This window comes from Podarcis gaigeae (genome assembly GCF_964106915.1).
Source record: "Podarcis gaigeae genome assembly, chromosome: 8".
NCBI classification, from domain to species: domain Eukaryota; kingdom Metazoa; phylum Chordata; class Lepidosauria; order Squamata; family Lacertidae; genus Podarcis; species Podarcis gaigeae.
The window spans coordinates 69,193,090-69,208,461 of NC_139684.1; the positions used below are offsets into that span (position 1 = coordinate 69,193,090).

Genomic DNA, 15,372 nt, shown 5'->3' on the forward strand with positions numbered 1-15,372 from the left:
TTTTGTGGGGAGGGGGTGGTTGTGTGCTGGACTGGTTAACTTCAAAGCATGCTAAAGGCATCGCTCCAGGACGAAAATTTAGATGAAATCCAGATTGCTTTTGGAGAACAGTCCCAGCAACTTAACCAGATTCATACCTGACTTCCTTTCTTCCCTTGTCCTGTAGAAACAGTTATCTAGCTGACGAGGGATTCCTGGGCACTGGGGATCCTGTTCTACCCTCCCACCTGATTTCCCAGGCCTTGACTGGTCAGAAGGTTTTGATTCTTAGTGCCAGGGAGATGCTGGGGTGTGTGTTCATGATTCAGCCCCATACCCATTGGTCACAACTTGTTCCAGAGTCACCCAGTGAGTTTAGTGGTTGAGTGGAGACTTAGACTAAGTGGTCTTAGTCCTGCATGCTTATCATGACAGAAGTGTTCAGAAATGCCCTGTCCCTTCCCGCTTCAAGCACTGAATGAATGCTTGAACAGTTATCCATACAAGATGTTCATGGAGGCTGGGGACAGACTGTCTACCTGAAATCTGGGAAGGAGTGGAGAGGAAGGACTGGAGTTCAGTCTTGAGGCTGGACAGTGAAGGTGGGAGGTGCAGAACTCACTGCACAATAGAAAAACTCGCAGCTGCTCTTGTGTCCAGTGATCTCCTGTACGACTCCTAAAATGCACAGAGTCATGCAAGCCAAGCAGGGTACTCAGCCCACATTCCTCAGCTTCTTTTTATGCAACTTTAAAGCAATTGTTCTGCCCCATTGCTTGTTCCCACCCACCCCATGCAGCTCAGACCAGTAGCACCAGGTCTAAAATGAGAACCTTCCAAAGCAGGTTTAAATCTTACACTTAATTATCACTGAAGTTAGGGTGGCTGCTGGGTTTCCTCCCCCACTCTCCAGAGAGAGAGCCTTGTCCAATGTGTCTATCTTTGGTAACAAGCCTTTGGAAGAATAATAAAACCGTTACTTTCATCCTTTGGCGAGGTAGGTTCACCTGCCTTCGCTCCTCCCCAACGAAGGTCGAAAGGACGAAATGAGAACTGAAAAGGAAGAGGAGAAAAGAGGAAAACCAGAAGACGACATTCCCATATCCAAACGAGGGGAGCCAGCCCGGATCAAGATCTTTGAAGGAGGGTGAGTATTGTGCTTTGCACTCCATCTCCTGTTGTGTCTGTCTGATGGAAAGCTGTCCTCTTGAAAGCAGCTTGTCAGTAAAAGATGCCACATGGAAGTCAGCAGGGAGTCAATCAGGCCTGGCCTTCCATTTTTTCCTTTTCCAAGTCTGTCCATCGCCCTTAAATTCTCTTTGACTTTCATTATCTGTATGCCAATGGAGTAAGCACTGAGTTTCAAAAGAGTTGGACAGAAAACATGTATCTGTCATTCAACCCTTTGCCTATAGAAATTCTGGAGAACTGTGTTGTGAAGGTGCATTGTCCCAGGCAATTTTCCCCAGAGCATTCAGTTTGGACTGAATTCTTTTAAGCATCATATTGGAAGAAGCTGAGAGGACAATAATCTCAAACCTTAGAGGCAGATTGCATTTGTTCACATTGGCTCTTCAGCCCAGATAGCGCAAGCATCACACATCACCGACCGCACTCGTGGTCACCAAGCTTCCACACAAACTTGTGCGAAAACATACACACTGGATTGTGCAAGACATCACACATCTTTTATCCGGACTTTGGGATAAGGTCCTCTCAACCCTCCTCCACCCCTAGCAAACTTCTAAGAGCATTTGCACAGTCCAGATGTTTCCACACATTATTTTTATTCTCTGGATTGGGGTCCTATCTGTCCCAAAGTTTATCAATTTTATCCATAGATATAATCCAAGAGTGGGGAACCTGTGGCGCTTCTGATATTGTTGGACTACAACTCCCATCAGCCCCAGTCACCAAGGCCAATGGTCTGGGATGATAGGCTTTGTAGTCTGACAACATCTGGTGGGCCACACGTTCCCCTCCACAATATTTTGTGTTCATTTCTTCTGAATTATCAAGAGTTTTGATTTGTGCTCAAACTGCAGTGGTGTGGAATGGAGAATATAGACACCCTTAAATAAATCCTTAAGCCCTTCCCCACAATTTTAGCCATATCAAGACCTCCCTGTAGCCAATAAGGATGTGCTTACTTTTACTGTGCCTAGTTATGGAATTTGTTGCCACAAAATGTGTAATGGCCACCAACTTGAACAGCTTTAAAAGGTAACCACATAAATTCATGGGGAATGATGAGCTGTCTTGATAACTATATGCAAATCTCTAGGGCCAGAGGCAGCAGGGCTACTGTTTCCCAAGGAGCAATAGCAAACAAGGGCTATTGTCTTTCTGTTCTGCTTGTGGGTTTCCCAGAGGCAGCTGGTTGGCCACTGTGTGAAACAGGATGCTGGACTAGACAGGCCTTTGGTCTGATCCAGGAAGACTCTTCTTATGTTCTTCTTAAACAATAGATAAAGGTGCTGCCACTCAAGGTTAGGGGGACACACACTCCGCATGGTTTAAATTCAGTACTGGTTTCTGCTTTAACACCCAAACTTCACTTGTAAATCAGGATGAGCTTTTTTGTTGAAGAAGGAGGGAAATTATCCAAATGCTGATTTTCCCCGCATATATTTTTAAAGAGGCTATTGTTTGGGGCACTGTTGCAATATCAGAAACATGGAGTCCCTCAGAAACACCCCCCCCAAATGATATTGCTTGGAATAGCCAAGCCAGAGGTCAGCAATCCTTTCGTGTGTGTGTGTGTGTGTGTGTGTGTGTGTATAGAGAGAGAGAGAGAGAGAGAGAGAGAGAGAGAGAGAGAGAGAGAGAGAGAGATGGGTGCCATGGTTAACTGATAAAAGCAGTTTGATTGATTAAACAGTTTTGATTAGCAATAGGGAAGGATTGAGCTCAGATTCTGAGCTCCTGAGCTCAGACTCAGGAAAGCAGAATCCCCTGACTGAATCTGGGTGGATCATGAGTCAGATCAGTTCATGGATCACCAAGAGTTGCGCGTTGCCTCCTAAAGATGTCTTCATCTTTTAAACTTTTCAAAATAGGGCCTCTGGCTACCCAGGGCTTCTTGCTGCTGCACACTTTGACCACAACTACATTAAGACCTGCTCAGCGCACCGGCCCTGAGTCCTTGCCATATTTGTTCATAAAGCAAGCAGTGGCAAGAAGCCCTATGCAGTAGCTGCTAGGGGTGCCAACTTGAATAAAATACTGGGGAGACCGAGGTTAGCCCCACCCTGCATAATCAGTCACATAATGTGGTGCACATACTCCATTAGAACAGCAATGCCCATCATCTTTGGGGGGCAGACCCCTCAAATATTTTATGGGGAGACCAAAGTCCTCCCAGCCCCTAGTTGTTGGCTTCTATGGTAGTTGCTCCAGACCCTGGGCATTTGGATGTCCTGTTTAGTGAAGGAAACATTATTGGAGGACCAGGGGCAGTGCATAACCCTTAGGCCTCCTCACATGTTCTTATTAAAAAAAATCTGTTTCTGTGCATATTGTTTTTTTTAAAATTAAATTCCATTAAATATCTTCCTGGAAAATGGAAGGGGACAGACTTTTTCTCATCCCCATGGCTTACTAGGACATTCATGGGTCTGTCCATTCCTACTTTGATTGATTTTAAAAAAGTGTTCTTGATTAACTGGACAATACATATGGATATACAAGTACCATAATTTTAATACAGGTACTTATAAAAACTGCAGATAGCAAGAACCATTTGGGAAGCAGTGTTTCTCCTTCTCTCACATACACAGGAGGGAATTCCTCTTCTATGGTGCTGCCTGCTATAACATATTTGCATGTAATGGGAAAAGTCTGCTTTTTCATTTCAGAATTCTTGTTTTCTCTTTATTAATTCCATTTCCACCCTGCCTTTCTTCCACAATGGGTATCTTGTTCTTCTCAGGGTGGGCACTCTCAGGGGAAGTGGAAACCATTATACTGAGTTTCTTTGAGACAAATAATGGCAAGGCAAGTTGTTTTAAGAAGAAGGTAGGACAATGGACAGCTCCCAGTGGCCCCTTACTGGCTGAGCAGTGGGAAGAAGATCTCAGCAAAGATCTGAGACCCCCTGAAGACTTAAGAAGACGGCTCAAGTCTGTTTACTCCACCTCCTTGGAGGAGTTGACTGTGCTGTATTCAAGGGCCCCATTCTGTAGTTGCTCCCACTTGTGGAAGAAGTAGGATTAGTTTTGAGAAAGGGCAAGTAAGAGGTGACAAGATAGAAGTTTGTAAAATTATACATGGCATGGAGAATGTGGATAAAGAGAAGTTTTTCTTCCTCTTTTATAATACTAGAACTGAATGATGGAAGATTCAGGGGAAAGAAAAGCAAGTATTTTTTATGCAGCCCATAGAAAAACCTTGAAACTTGCTCCCGCAAGAGACAGGGAGAACCACCAACTTGGATAGTTTTAAAACTGGATTAAATAAATTCAGGGAGGTTGTCAGTGGGTACTAACCATTATGGCTATGGTTATGTTTCTGAATGCCAGTTGTTGGGAACTGCAGGTGTTGCTGTTGTGCTCATATCCTGTTTGCAGGCTTCTCACCGGTTTGAAATATACTTGGAGTTGAGTGTTGATTTCATGCTCTTTATTTCAGTTCATGGTAAACAGTAAGTGAGTGCTTTCCCCCCAAAAATGCAGGATACTGATTCACTTCCTCCTGGAGCCGGATTGGGCGGCTTCTGCAGACCAATCAGGTTGCGGCCTTCTAGGATCCTACTGCCTATTGTTCCAGGATCCAAGCTCAGTACATAACAGGGTTCTAATGCAATATCATTAGGGACTCATTCTCTAAGTCTGAGGGAGGTAGAAAGGTTACATCCTCAGGTCAGGAAGTAAAAACCAAGGCGGGGGAGAAGCCCATGCCCTGTAGATTCTCTATAAGAATGAATTCCAAACTTGCTGCCTGATTTCAGGTCGACTGTGTTCAAAACAATTGCACATTGACAGGCCTACAAAGTGCCATTGATAGTAGCTTTGCTTGAATTCGAGCATAGTAGCTTTGCTTGAATTCGAGTGAAGAGAGAGTTGCAGCCTGAATGTTTTATTCCAAATGTGTCTGGGGGAAAGATATTGGAACATTGTAGCACAACGCTGATGTCATTCTGTGTAACTTTAGGTTTGTAGTTTGTAGTTTTTTGTTTTAATGTTGCTTTTGGACAAGTCATTGCTTGAGTTTCCCTTTTGTGCTTTTGAATTATTATTCTTTCTTTTTGTGTGTGTGTCTCCCCTGGAAACTGTTTGCAACCCCTGAGCTGCTCCCAAATATCACGAAGGCTTTACTTTCCAATTTCTTACCCAGATGGAGGCATTCCATTGTGCACAGCCGGTTTATGCTGCATCCATCAAGCAATGATACATGACAGACAGCTCTCTCAGAAAGTACTTTGAAGAGCTTGTGATAGTTATTGAAAAATTTAAAAATAGCTGCAAGATAAATCCTTTCCCCACCCCCCACCCCAGTCACTTGAAACACCAAGATGACTGCCGTTCAATATGCAATGTTAGCTGGAAAGACTATCAACCCACACTGGGAAGGCTTCATGGTAGAGCACATGCAAGGAAAAGCAGAGGCAAATTTTGGACCCTGAAATTTCAGCAACGCCCTATTTGATGCTAAAATTTGGTGCTCCTGCCTTTTGTGCTCTGTTTAACGTAATTATTGCAGCACCCCCTATGGTACCAGCACCCAGTGTGGCCAAACTGGTTACTCTACCCTAAAACTGCATCTGCAAAAGGTCCCAGGTTGATGATGCTGTTAATTAGACATACATTTCCAGTTTGTTAATTTCCAGGTAGCAAATGCTGGGACAGATATTTTACCTGAGAGCCATTGCCAGTCAGAATAGGCCAGGGATGGGACATCCTGTGGCCTTCCAGATGTTGCTGGACTCAGCTCCCATCACCCTTGACCATTGGCAGTGCTGGCTGGGGCTAGTGGGAGTTGGAGTCCCCAGGATGCAGTGATGGCCACCAACTCTGATGGAGGACCAGACAAATGTATAGAGGCAAAGGTTATCAATGGCTTTAAGCTCTGATGGCTGTGCTCTGCCTCCATGGTCAGAGGCAATAATGCTTTTGAATTCTGTCTAGTTTTTATTTAGGAACCAATTGAAAACTGCATATGCTGTCTCAGATATTGAAAAGACAGTAGGAATAAGGACCCTGAGAAGTTGTCCAACATAGTTTTGTGGGCTTAAGAGATTTGACAATAATTTCTGTGAGCTATTTCTCTGCAGTCATCTATTGGGGCCCTTCTGGTGGTACCACATACACCAGAATTTCATTTAATGGTGACTCAGGCGAAGTTCTTCAGTGCAATAACACCTACTTTGCATAACACACTGCCCATTGAAGTTCAACAGCTTCGGACATCATAGACGTTTCATTGGATGCTAAAAACTTTCCTGTTCCTTCTACTGGCTTTTCTAGAAGGATAAGCTGACTCATGGTCAGTATCAGATTTCCTTTGGGAAACCGCTCTTACGTGTTGTCTTTTTATTTTTGTACAGCGCCATGATATTTGCTAATGGTTAGTGGTCTGTAAGGGACGCGGGTGGCGCTGTGGGTAAAAGCCTCAGCGCCTAGGGCTTGCCGATCGAAAGGTTGGCGGTTCGAATCCCCGCGGCGGGGTGCGCTCCCGTTGCTCGGTCCCAGCGCCTGCCAACCTAGCAGTTCGAAAGCACCCCCGGGTGCAAGTAGATAAATAGGGACCGCTTACTAGCGGGAAGGTAAACGGCGTTTCCGTGTGCGGCTCTGGCTTGCCAGAGCAGCGATGTCACGCTGGCCACGTGACCCGGAAGTGTCTCCGGACAGCACTGGCCCCTGGCCTCTTGAGTGAGATGGGCGCACAACCCCAGAGTCTGTCAAGACTGGCCCGTACGGGCAGGGGTACCTTTACCTTTAGTGGTCTGTAAAGTTTCCTGATCAGTAAATAAATGACCAGTCAATTTTGCTTATGTGAATTGCTGCTAGCTGGAATAGCTGTATACAACTTTAGCCCTCCATACTTAGAGAGAGAATGTTCCCTGACAATATTTTTTTGCCATCAGGTGTTGACCTTTTAAGGCAGAGTTAGAAAACCTATAGCCCTCCAGATGTTGTTGGACTCCAGTACTCAAGAATGGTGAGACTTGTGATCCAACAACAGCCGAGGGTGAGGCTGCAGGTTCGCTGTTCCTGTTTTAATAGCAGAAGACTTATACAATTTTTTAAAACTCTTTGTGCGTAAAAGCATAGTCTAAATGGGAGAGAGTAGACAGCCAAAAGACTGATAATTGAAAGTATTCTGAGATTTATTTTATTTTTTAAAGAGAGTTGATGTCTGAAACACTTCACAGAATTGTTTGCTTTAAAACGAAGGACACACTGGTAAGTTATATTCTTTTTATAAATATGGGCTTGGCTAGGAAAGCAATATAGCGGCCTGAAGAACTAAGCTATCTTCTCTCCCCCACCTCTCTTAAAATGGATTAGATGAAACTTTTGTTCCTAATAAAAATAGCAGAAAATGGAGCAGGCAGCATAAAATTAGAAGGATGGCCTGTTATGGAATGACTTTTTATTTTATTTTATCGTGATAAAATATTTCAGTTGTCCTTGACATAAGTGGGCAGACAATACAAATCGATAAAGCACTACTCAGATGGATGCGAGCTATCACCAAGATTCATGAGATTTTACCTAATTTGATCCTTCAAATTGATGCTTCAAATAGATGTTCTGTGCTATTAAAAAAAGTGATGCTTCTCACCAACAGAAATTAATGTAAGCTAGTACTGTATATTAAAGTGTTCTGTGCTGACAATATATTTGTGAGTCTGGCAAATCGCCGATTCAGGTGGAGAAGTCTCAATCGAATAGACTTAGAATGGGTATTGTATCCTCCTCTCCCCCCCCTTAAATAAAAAACTTATGGTTTATTAAACCTTGGTTTCCCCTTGCATTTTAACCAGGAAACCATGATATAATCAAATAGACTGAGACTTAGTTTAGTACCCAGATGCTCTCCTCATCTCCCTTTCGCTGTTTGGTGAACCCCTGTTTCCCACCACAGATGAAACAAAACTGTGATTTAATGTACTACACAGAGAATGAGCATCATGCTCCCATGCTCTCCTCTCTCCTCTTTCTCACTGCAATGGAAAACTTCTGGAGTTTGTTAAGCCTTGGTTTCTGATTATATCTGAACCGGGAAATCATGACTTATTCTTGTACTATAATGTGGTTTCATATCCCGGATTGAAGCCCAGGAGTGAACCAGTTTCCCATGGAAGCAGTGGCGGACCTACATTTTTGAGGCCCTGAAGCTTAAACTGTCATGGGGGGGTCCTTCACGACCAACGATGAGGTCTGGGAAACCACAGTTATCTTCTTCAATGGGGTTGTTCCATGACAGATCACAACACCTTTACAACATCTGTGCTACTGACACTCAAACTTTGGGATGTTTGAAACGTATGCAAGAACAAAAATCAATCAATTTGAGTCGTGCTACGCAGATTGGGTCTACTAAACTCCAGATTTTTTTAAGCAATGTGGTCTAAAGTTTCTTCTGGGCCCCCTCTGGGATTAAGGGCCCTGAAACGTAAGCTTCCTAAGTTTCATAGAAGGTCTATCCCGGCTAGGAAGTTAGGGTTAAGAGTCTCTGGAAGCCTTTTGTTACAGTGCAGAAGAAAGAGAGGTAGCCTACAAACATGCTACTTGGCCCAAAGTTCAAGAATTAAACCTGCAGTCCTATACACCAAGGGAAGCCAACACAGAACCTTCCAGATTGTTTTGGACTACAACTCTTTGTGACTGATGGTGAGGTATGTTGGTTGCAGTTGTAGTCCAGAACATTTGGTGAGTGCAAAGTTGGGGGAAGCTGCTCTAGACCTTTTTTTGCTGCCATATAAAATTGAAATAAACTTCTCTGTTTAGAATATTGGTATGCCTGAGGTTTTCTAGCCTGTCTTTACCATTCCGGAGTCACAGGCATGATAGATGAGTCCATTTTAATGGAGGCCAAGCGTCTGGAATAATAAAAAAACCTCCATATTAAGATGAAGTTCAGAAGTCCGGGCAGACATAGGGATTGGAGACCTTTCATATTATTGATTCTGTGATGCAATCCCTGCAACGAACTGCGAGGAAATGCTTAAGAGGCCTGGCCATCTGCAGATTTTAACGTTGGCAGCTTGTTCTGTACAGATGGGTATCTTATAGCAACATGAGAAGTTGCCTTATAGCAGCTCAGTATGATCGGTTCTGACTGGCAATTGCTCTCCAGTGCATCGGGTCTTCTTTTTTATTTGGACCTGCACCTTAATATATGTTTCCTACCAGAGCTGGCAGGAATTGAATCTGGGGTCCTTGCTAAAAGTCCCACATTCAGCCCTGGTATTTTCAGGTAGGACTAGAAATGTCCCCTCCTTGAAGTTCTAGAATGCTGCTGCCAGTCTGCTTCCTGGTTTCCCAGATTTTTATATAGGAGGGCTCTCCTTCACTCAAGTTGTTTAAGTAGATGGATGCTGTGGTTGTGTCCTGCAGGGGCTTGGACACCACGACCTCTAAAGTACCTTCCAAATTTATGCTTCTGAATATTGCCTCTTTCTTTACCAGGTGGGTGAGTGTTTTGGTTTGTGTTTCATTCTTGCACCGACTTTCTTCTGCTCTTCACATTATTTAACCGGTCAGCGTTAGCTATCTCCTCAGCCTGCTTGCGAAGCAGTAGCTGTCCCTTCAGAGCGGAGAGATCACTTGCAGATGTTTTCCATCAGAGCATGGAGGAACCCGTGGTTTTTTGAGGCTTATGGATTTTTTTGACATCCTCGTTTAAACAAACAATTTAATAACTGGAATTATGTGGTTTTTCAGGGTTTCCAAGAAGCCAAACTGTTGTGCCGCCCGTCTCAGGTTCACTTGTCTTGAATTCAGTCCCATGTCTTGTACATGCCAGGAGATGGATTTCTGCTTTCCATATGCTGCTTCTAAATGTAATGGTTAGAACACCTCCATGTGGAAAAATTCTCTGGAAGGGGATCCGACAGGGGGGTGGGTTTGAGAAAGATTTTGGTGTGCATGTGAATTTTTGCAAAACGTTTTCCATGAAGTGCTTACCATTGGCTGGTCTTTTCCTTTTGCCACTACTCATGATGCAACTTACCATGATGGGCAGTGAATATCACCTAACCCCCTGGCCACCATTGTTCACTAATGCTTACTTGAATTGTGCAAGTCTCTGGTGCTTGAATTGTGCAAGTCTCACAAATGTGGTGACCATTTTATTTTTATTTTAATGTGTGTTTCTGTGTGTCATTTTGCAACAACCCCACTTCCAACCATGAGTTCCAGTTTTAGTTGGGAGGCAAATGAAGACCCTGGTTATCTCCATACAAGACTATTGCAACGAACTCTACATGGGACTGCCTTTAATGATAGTTTGGACATTACAGGCAGTGCAGGGTGCAGCTTCTTGGTTGCTTGTGTTCATCAAGCAATAGGAGCATGTAGCACTGGTCCCATACCAGTTGGTTGCCCATGCATTTGTGGGCCCAGTTTAAAGTGCTGGTTCTTACATTTGGAGCCCCAAATTGTTCAGAATCAGGTTGTTTGAAGGGCTGCTGGCACCTGTAAAAATTATATCCAGTCCTAACATTAACAGGGAGCCAGTGTGGTGTTGTGGTTAAGAGCGGTAGTCTCATAATCTGGGGAACCGGGTTCGAGTCTCCGCTCCTCCACATGCAGCTGCTGGGTGACCTTGGGCCAGTCACGCTTCTCTGAAGTCTCTCAGCCCCACTCACCTCACAGAGTGTTTGTTGTGGGGGAGGAAGGGAAAGGAGATTGTTAGCCGCTTTGAGACTCCTGAAGGGGAGTGAAAGGCGGGATATCAAATCCAAACTCTTCTTCTTCAACAGTCCTGCTCATCGACCTGCCATTAAGATCCATCCTGTTGATGTGCACAAGAGACAAGGCCTCTTTAGTGGTGTCACCATCATGGTGGAACTCCCTCCTATGGGATGTGTGTTTGGCTCCCTCATTGACTGTTTTTAAATGGACCTTCAGGACATGGCTGTGCCAATCTGCTTTTCACTGAATAATCATGCTGGCATTCTGAAGCTGTGATTTTTTAAAAACTATCATATTTATTTATTTATTTGGAATAAATTTGTGGGGTTTTTTTATGCAGCTAGCTTAATTAGTCGTGTTTTCAGTGTATTTATTTGTAAACTGCTATGAGAGGGGCTTCTCTTGCCTGGAAAGAGAGCAGATAACAATGATTTAAATCGAACTACGGTTTGATCCAACTATGGTTTGTCCAAACCAGGATGGGAGTGGAGGTGCACAAGCATTCCACCCTTTGACCCCCAAATGAATTGGGAGCCCTTCCAGCTTTCCACTTGAACTTAGAAAACTTTGAAGGGATGTAGGGGTTGAGGTTTACATAAACGCTCCAGAGGGGCATGATTCCCAGTGGGCTGCCCGAGAAAGGACTGGGTGCAGAGGCTGACTGCCCACTGCATTTCTTTGCTGTCTGCAGAGGAGATGACCAGGGTGAGGGGAGCTTGTCACATCAGGAAGGGGCTTCTTCACCAGCCAGATTGCTCTCTGCCTCTTGGCCTCCTCCCTCTCCTGCCTCAGCCTCTGATTCTGGACTTCTCTCTGCCAGAGACTCTCCTTACTCACTAAAGCTTGTTACCTTCACAGCTCCCACCACCTCCTCCTTCCAGGCTTCTCTCTTCTCCCTCTGACCACTCATCATCATCCCACCCACAATCCCTGGGGTTCTTCCCTTGGGGGTTCCCCACTTGCTGCCTCCCACTATTCCCCTGTGTCCGTGACTCTGGTTAACCTGGGGCCAGTCACTGCTTCTCAGCTCACACTGCCTAGCAGGGTTGTTGTATGGGTAAAACGGGAATGTGGAGAGAACCTGTACATTGCCTTGAATTTCTTGGAGGAAAGGTGGCATAGTGAATATAATGCGTAAATAAAAATTGAGGCAGGCAGTCCACTTGAGATGAGCTGTCCTCCCCCCTTTCAACTTCACAATTCCATGATTTTGCTCAATGAAACTGAGCGGGACTGTTTGCCGCCTTGAGCAGCCTGACTCAGTTTCTCAGAAAACCCTTAGAGGTGTGGGAAGGAGTGTGGCGTTTGCCCTCAATGTGTATGACATCATACTGGGTTCGTAGGGAAAGGGTTAACTAATTGTAAAATGACTAACCAATAGGAACCCAAGGGGAGGAGTTAGAGTTAGAGTTGTTAAGAAGTCAGTCTAGAGTTAGAGACCAGGCGGAGAGGATAAGTCTGTGGGTTCGGCTAGTCTGATGTGAGAGAGTGAGAGACTCTGTTAAGAGGAGTCAGTCAAACAGTTGAGATATTCAGTCAGAAGGTATTAGGAAGGTGTAGACTGGTAAAGAAACTAAAGTTAAGAAACTGACAAGAATATTATCTGAGAAACCATAAACTTGTTAATACTTATAAAATAATCTTGCTTATTTGGTTCAATTTTAACAACTGTCTGGACTCAGTGTGTACCCAAGAGTAACGGGTTGGTGGCAGTGGGGAAGCGAGACAGTGGTGGCACAGGGATCAATAAACCGTTAAACGTCCGGGGACCCTGTGTGATCACCACAAGGAGGAAGAGGGATTGGGTCGTAGCAGGTGAGGCAAGGAGGGAGGGGGGAAAGTGTGGAAGCCCCAAGGCACCTGTGGTGAAACTAGGTTAGCTGTGACCTCTAATGTTCTTCCATTGGAAAGAATGCATAAGGACTGTTGACTTCGCAAAATCGTTTTTAGGAAAAAATAAATGTGAGCCATTAGCTCATTATGAAGATGTATTGGAAATTAAGGGGAGGGAGAAGACTGTAGCTGCTGGAATGTGGCTTGTTACTCTTGGTGAAATTATATAATGTTGTTGTCCCCCTGTCAAGCAGGAGGTTGTCTTCTTCTCCAGCGTGCGTTTTGTCGTGGGTGACAGCCGTTCCATTCTATCCCTGAACAACCCAGAACATGTCTGGGTTATGCAAGACGTCAGGAGCGATAGCGGCTGGTTGCTTCTGCGTCAGGCAGCCTCTCTGGGCCTGTGTCACTAGGGCAGCTGAAAACTGTTAACATGAAGAGTCCCATCTGGAATTGTGAATCTGGTTCGCAAACTGTGGCTTCATTCATCTGGCTTCTGGCTAGGCCACAGATGCTTCTGTCAAGGCAAATCCCTTCTGCACAGATGACAGACTCTTTGTGTGTGTGTGTTTGTGTGTGTGTGTGTGTGGCTGCTCTTGGTGACTGGGAAAGGAGCAGATTTTGGGGAAGAGAATATCAGGTGATTGCAAGATTGCATGCTGTTCCATAATGCAAGATGAGCAGATAACAGGCATCTGCCCTGCACAGGGCAGTTCTTGGAGTTGATCATCTACTCGTTTTGCCTCTACACCAGTTTCTCGTTTGTCTCTCCACTGCGGATGAGAGGAACAGCAGCAGCTGAGTGGTGAAGTTCTTGGTCCTTTCCTAGCTTGGGCCACATTCGTGCCATACATTTAGAACACTATGGTGACACTTTAAACATTCATATCTTCCCCCAAAGAATTCTGGGAATTGTAGTCTGCTAAGGGTGCTGAGAGTAGTCAGGAGACTCCCTTTCCCTTCACAGAGCTACAATTCCCAGAGTACCTTGTGTTCCACTCTGGGAATTGTACCTGTGTGAGAGAAATGGGGATCTTCTAACCCTCCAGACCTTTAACAAACTACAGCTCCCTTGTTTGCCATATTTTGAATCACATCGGTAAATTTATTTATTTATCGGTATTAATTTCATTAAATTTATATAGCACATGATTGTAAAAACAACAGCAACAACCCTCAGTGTGTTTTACTGAGAATAAAACAGTAAAAGTATCTGTAAAAATGGTTAAAAACAGGTTTTTAAAACATCCTAAAATAATTAAAGTTAGCAATAAGCTAAAAGCACATTAAAACATATGTCTGCATTCTACATATCTGGGCAAGCTTGTCTAAACAAAAATGTTTTTGCTTCTTTACCTTTTTGTCACCAATAAGGCTTGCCCCCATCACTTCATTTTGTGAGAGTTGGGTTAATGTGTCTCCCTGCAGCTGAATGGGAAAGCTTCCAAGTGACAATTTCACAGCCCCGCTAAGACCTCACTGGGCAGCTGGCTAGACCCCAGAAGCATTTTTTTTTCCATCACTGACCTGGGAATTGTTTCTTGCCTTCCTGCTCACTCAGCAGTCGTGCCCTTCCAACGTGCGAAATCTGCGAGGGATTCCATTCCTGTTTTGTCAAGTTTCCCAGCTGCCTGTGGCTCCGCTCTTGCACGTGGGTGTGGTATAGCATCTGGGAACAGACAGTCTGGCAAAATTCCCTGGGCCTGGGGTTCCCTGTCTGCAGGAATATGACCTGCTCCAATTTGCATCAGAGAGCAGTCACTTGAGAACAACGGAGTCTAATGGGAAGCTAGGTAAATGTTGGTGTGGATGGTTTGGGGGTTTCTGAAGAGCCACGTGGTGCCAATTAAGGGGGGGGGGAGGAAAGGGCACATTTTACAACCGTTACCTCTCAAATAAACTACAAAAAATGGAGATAATGTAGACACTCGTATATTTTAGGGCTCAGAAATACAAGCTTGTGATGCTCACCCCAAAGGCAAGGTGAGCATTATTTCCCCAATGCTTCTCACTCAGATTTTAATTGGAACTTACTGGAGTAAATAATGCACTCCTTTCCCTCCCAGCCAGCCATACCCCAAATCTTCACCCTCCACACTCTGATGATCCTTCAAGAGACCACATAACACAGGTCCTGAAAGACCTACATTGGCTCCTAGTATGCTTCCGAGCACAATTCAAAGTGTTGGAGCTGACCTTTAAAGCCCTAAATGGCCTCAGCCCAGTATACCTGAAGGAGCGTCTCCATCCCCATCATTCAGCCTGGACACTGAGGGCCAGCTACAAGGGCCTCCTGGCGGTTCCCTTGCTGTGAGAAGTGAGGCTGCAGGGAACCAGGTAGAGGGCCTTCTCAGTAGTGGTGCCCGCCCTGTGGAAAGTCCTCCCATCAGATGTGAAGGAAATAAACAACTATCTGACTTTTAGAAGACATCTGAAGGCAGTCCTGTTTAGGGAAGTTTTTTATGTCTGATGTTCTATCTTGTTTTTAATATTCTGTTGGGAGCTGTACAGAGTGGCTGGGGAAACCCAGCCAGATAGGCGGGGTATTATTATTATTATTATAAATATCCCTTTCCTACTTGCCCACTTAACTCTGCATCTCCAGAGGTGGTGCGAAGTAGAGGGAGGGCAGTCTCTCCCTCTGTTCTGTTCCAACTTAAGTAGCCCTGGGAAATGTAATATTCCCAAGGACACCGAA

General features: G+C 44.7%; 1 protein-coding gene across 4 annotated transcripts in view; it reads left to right on the plus strand.

Annotated features, from left to right (window-relative positions):
• The window catches only part of HIVEP3 (HIVEP zinc finger 3), a 236,163-nt gene that overhangs the window by 187,372 nt on the left and 33,419 nt on the right, over nt 1-15,372 (plus strand). For all 4 annotated transcript variants that reach the window (XM_083750596.1, XM_083750594.1, XM_083750597.1 and 1 more), the window contains one exon: nt 981-1,126. In XM_083750596.1, the coding sequence (XP_083606722.1) occupies nt 981-1,126 (146 nt within the window). The remainder of the gene's footprint in view (nt 1-980; nt 1,127-15,372) is intronic.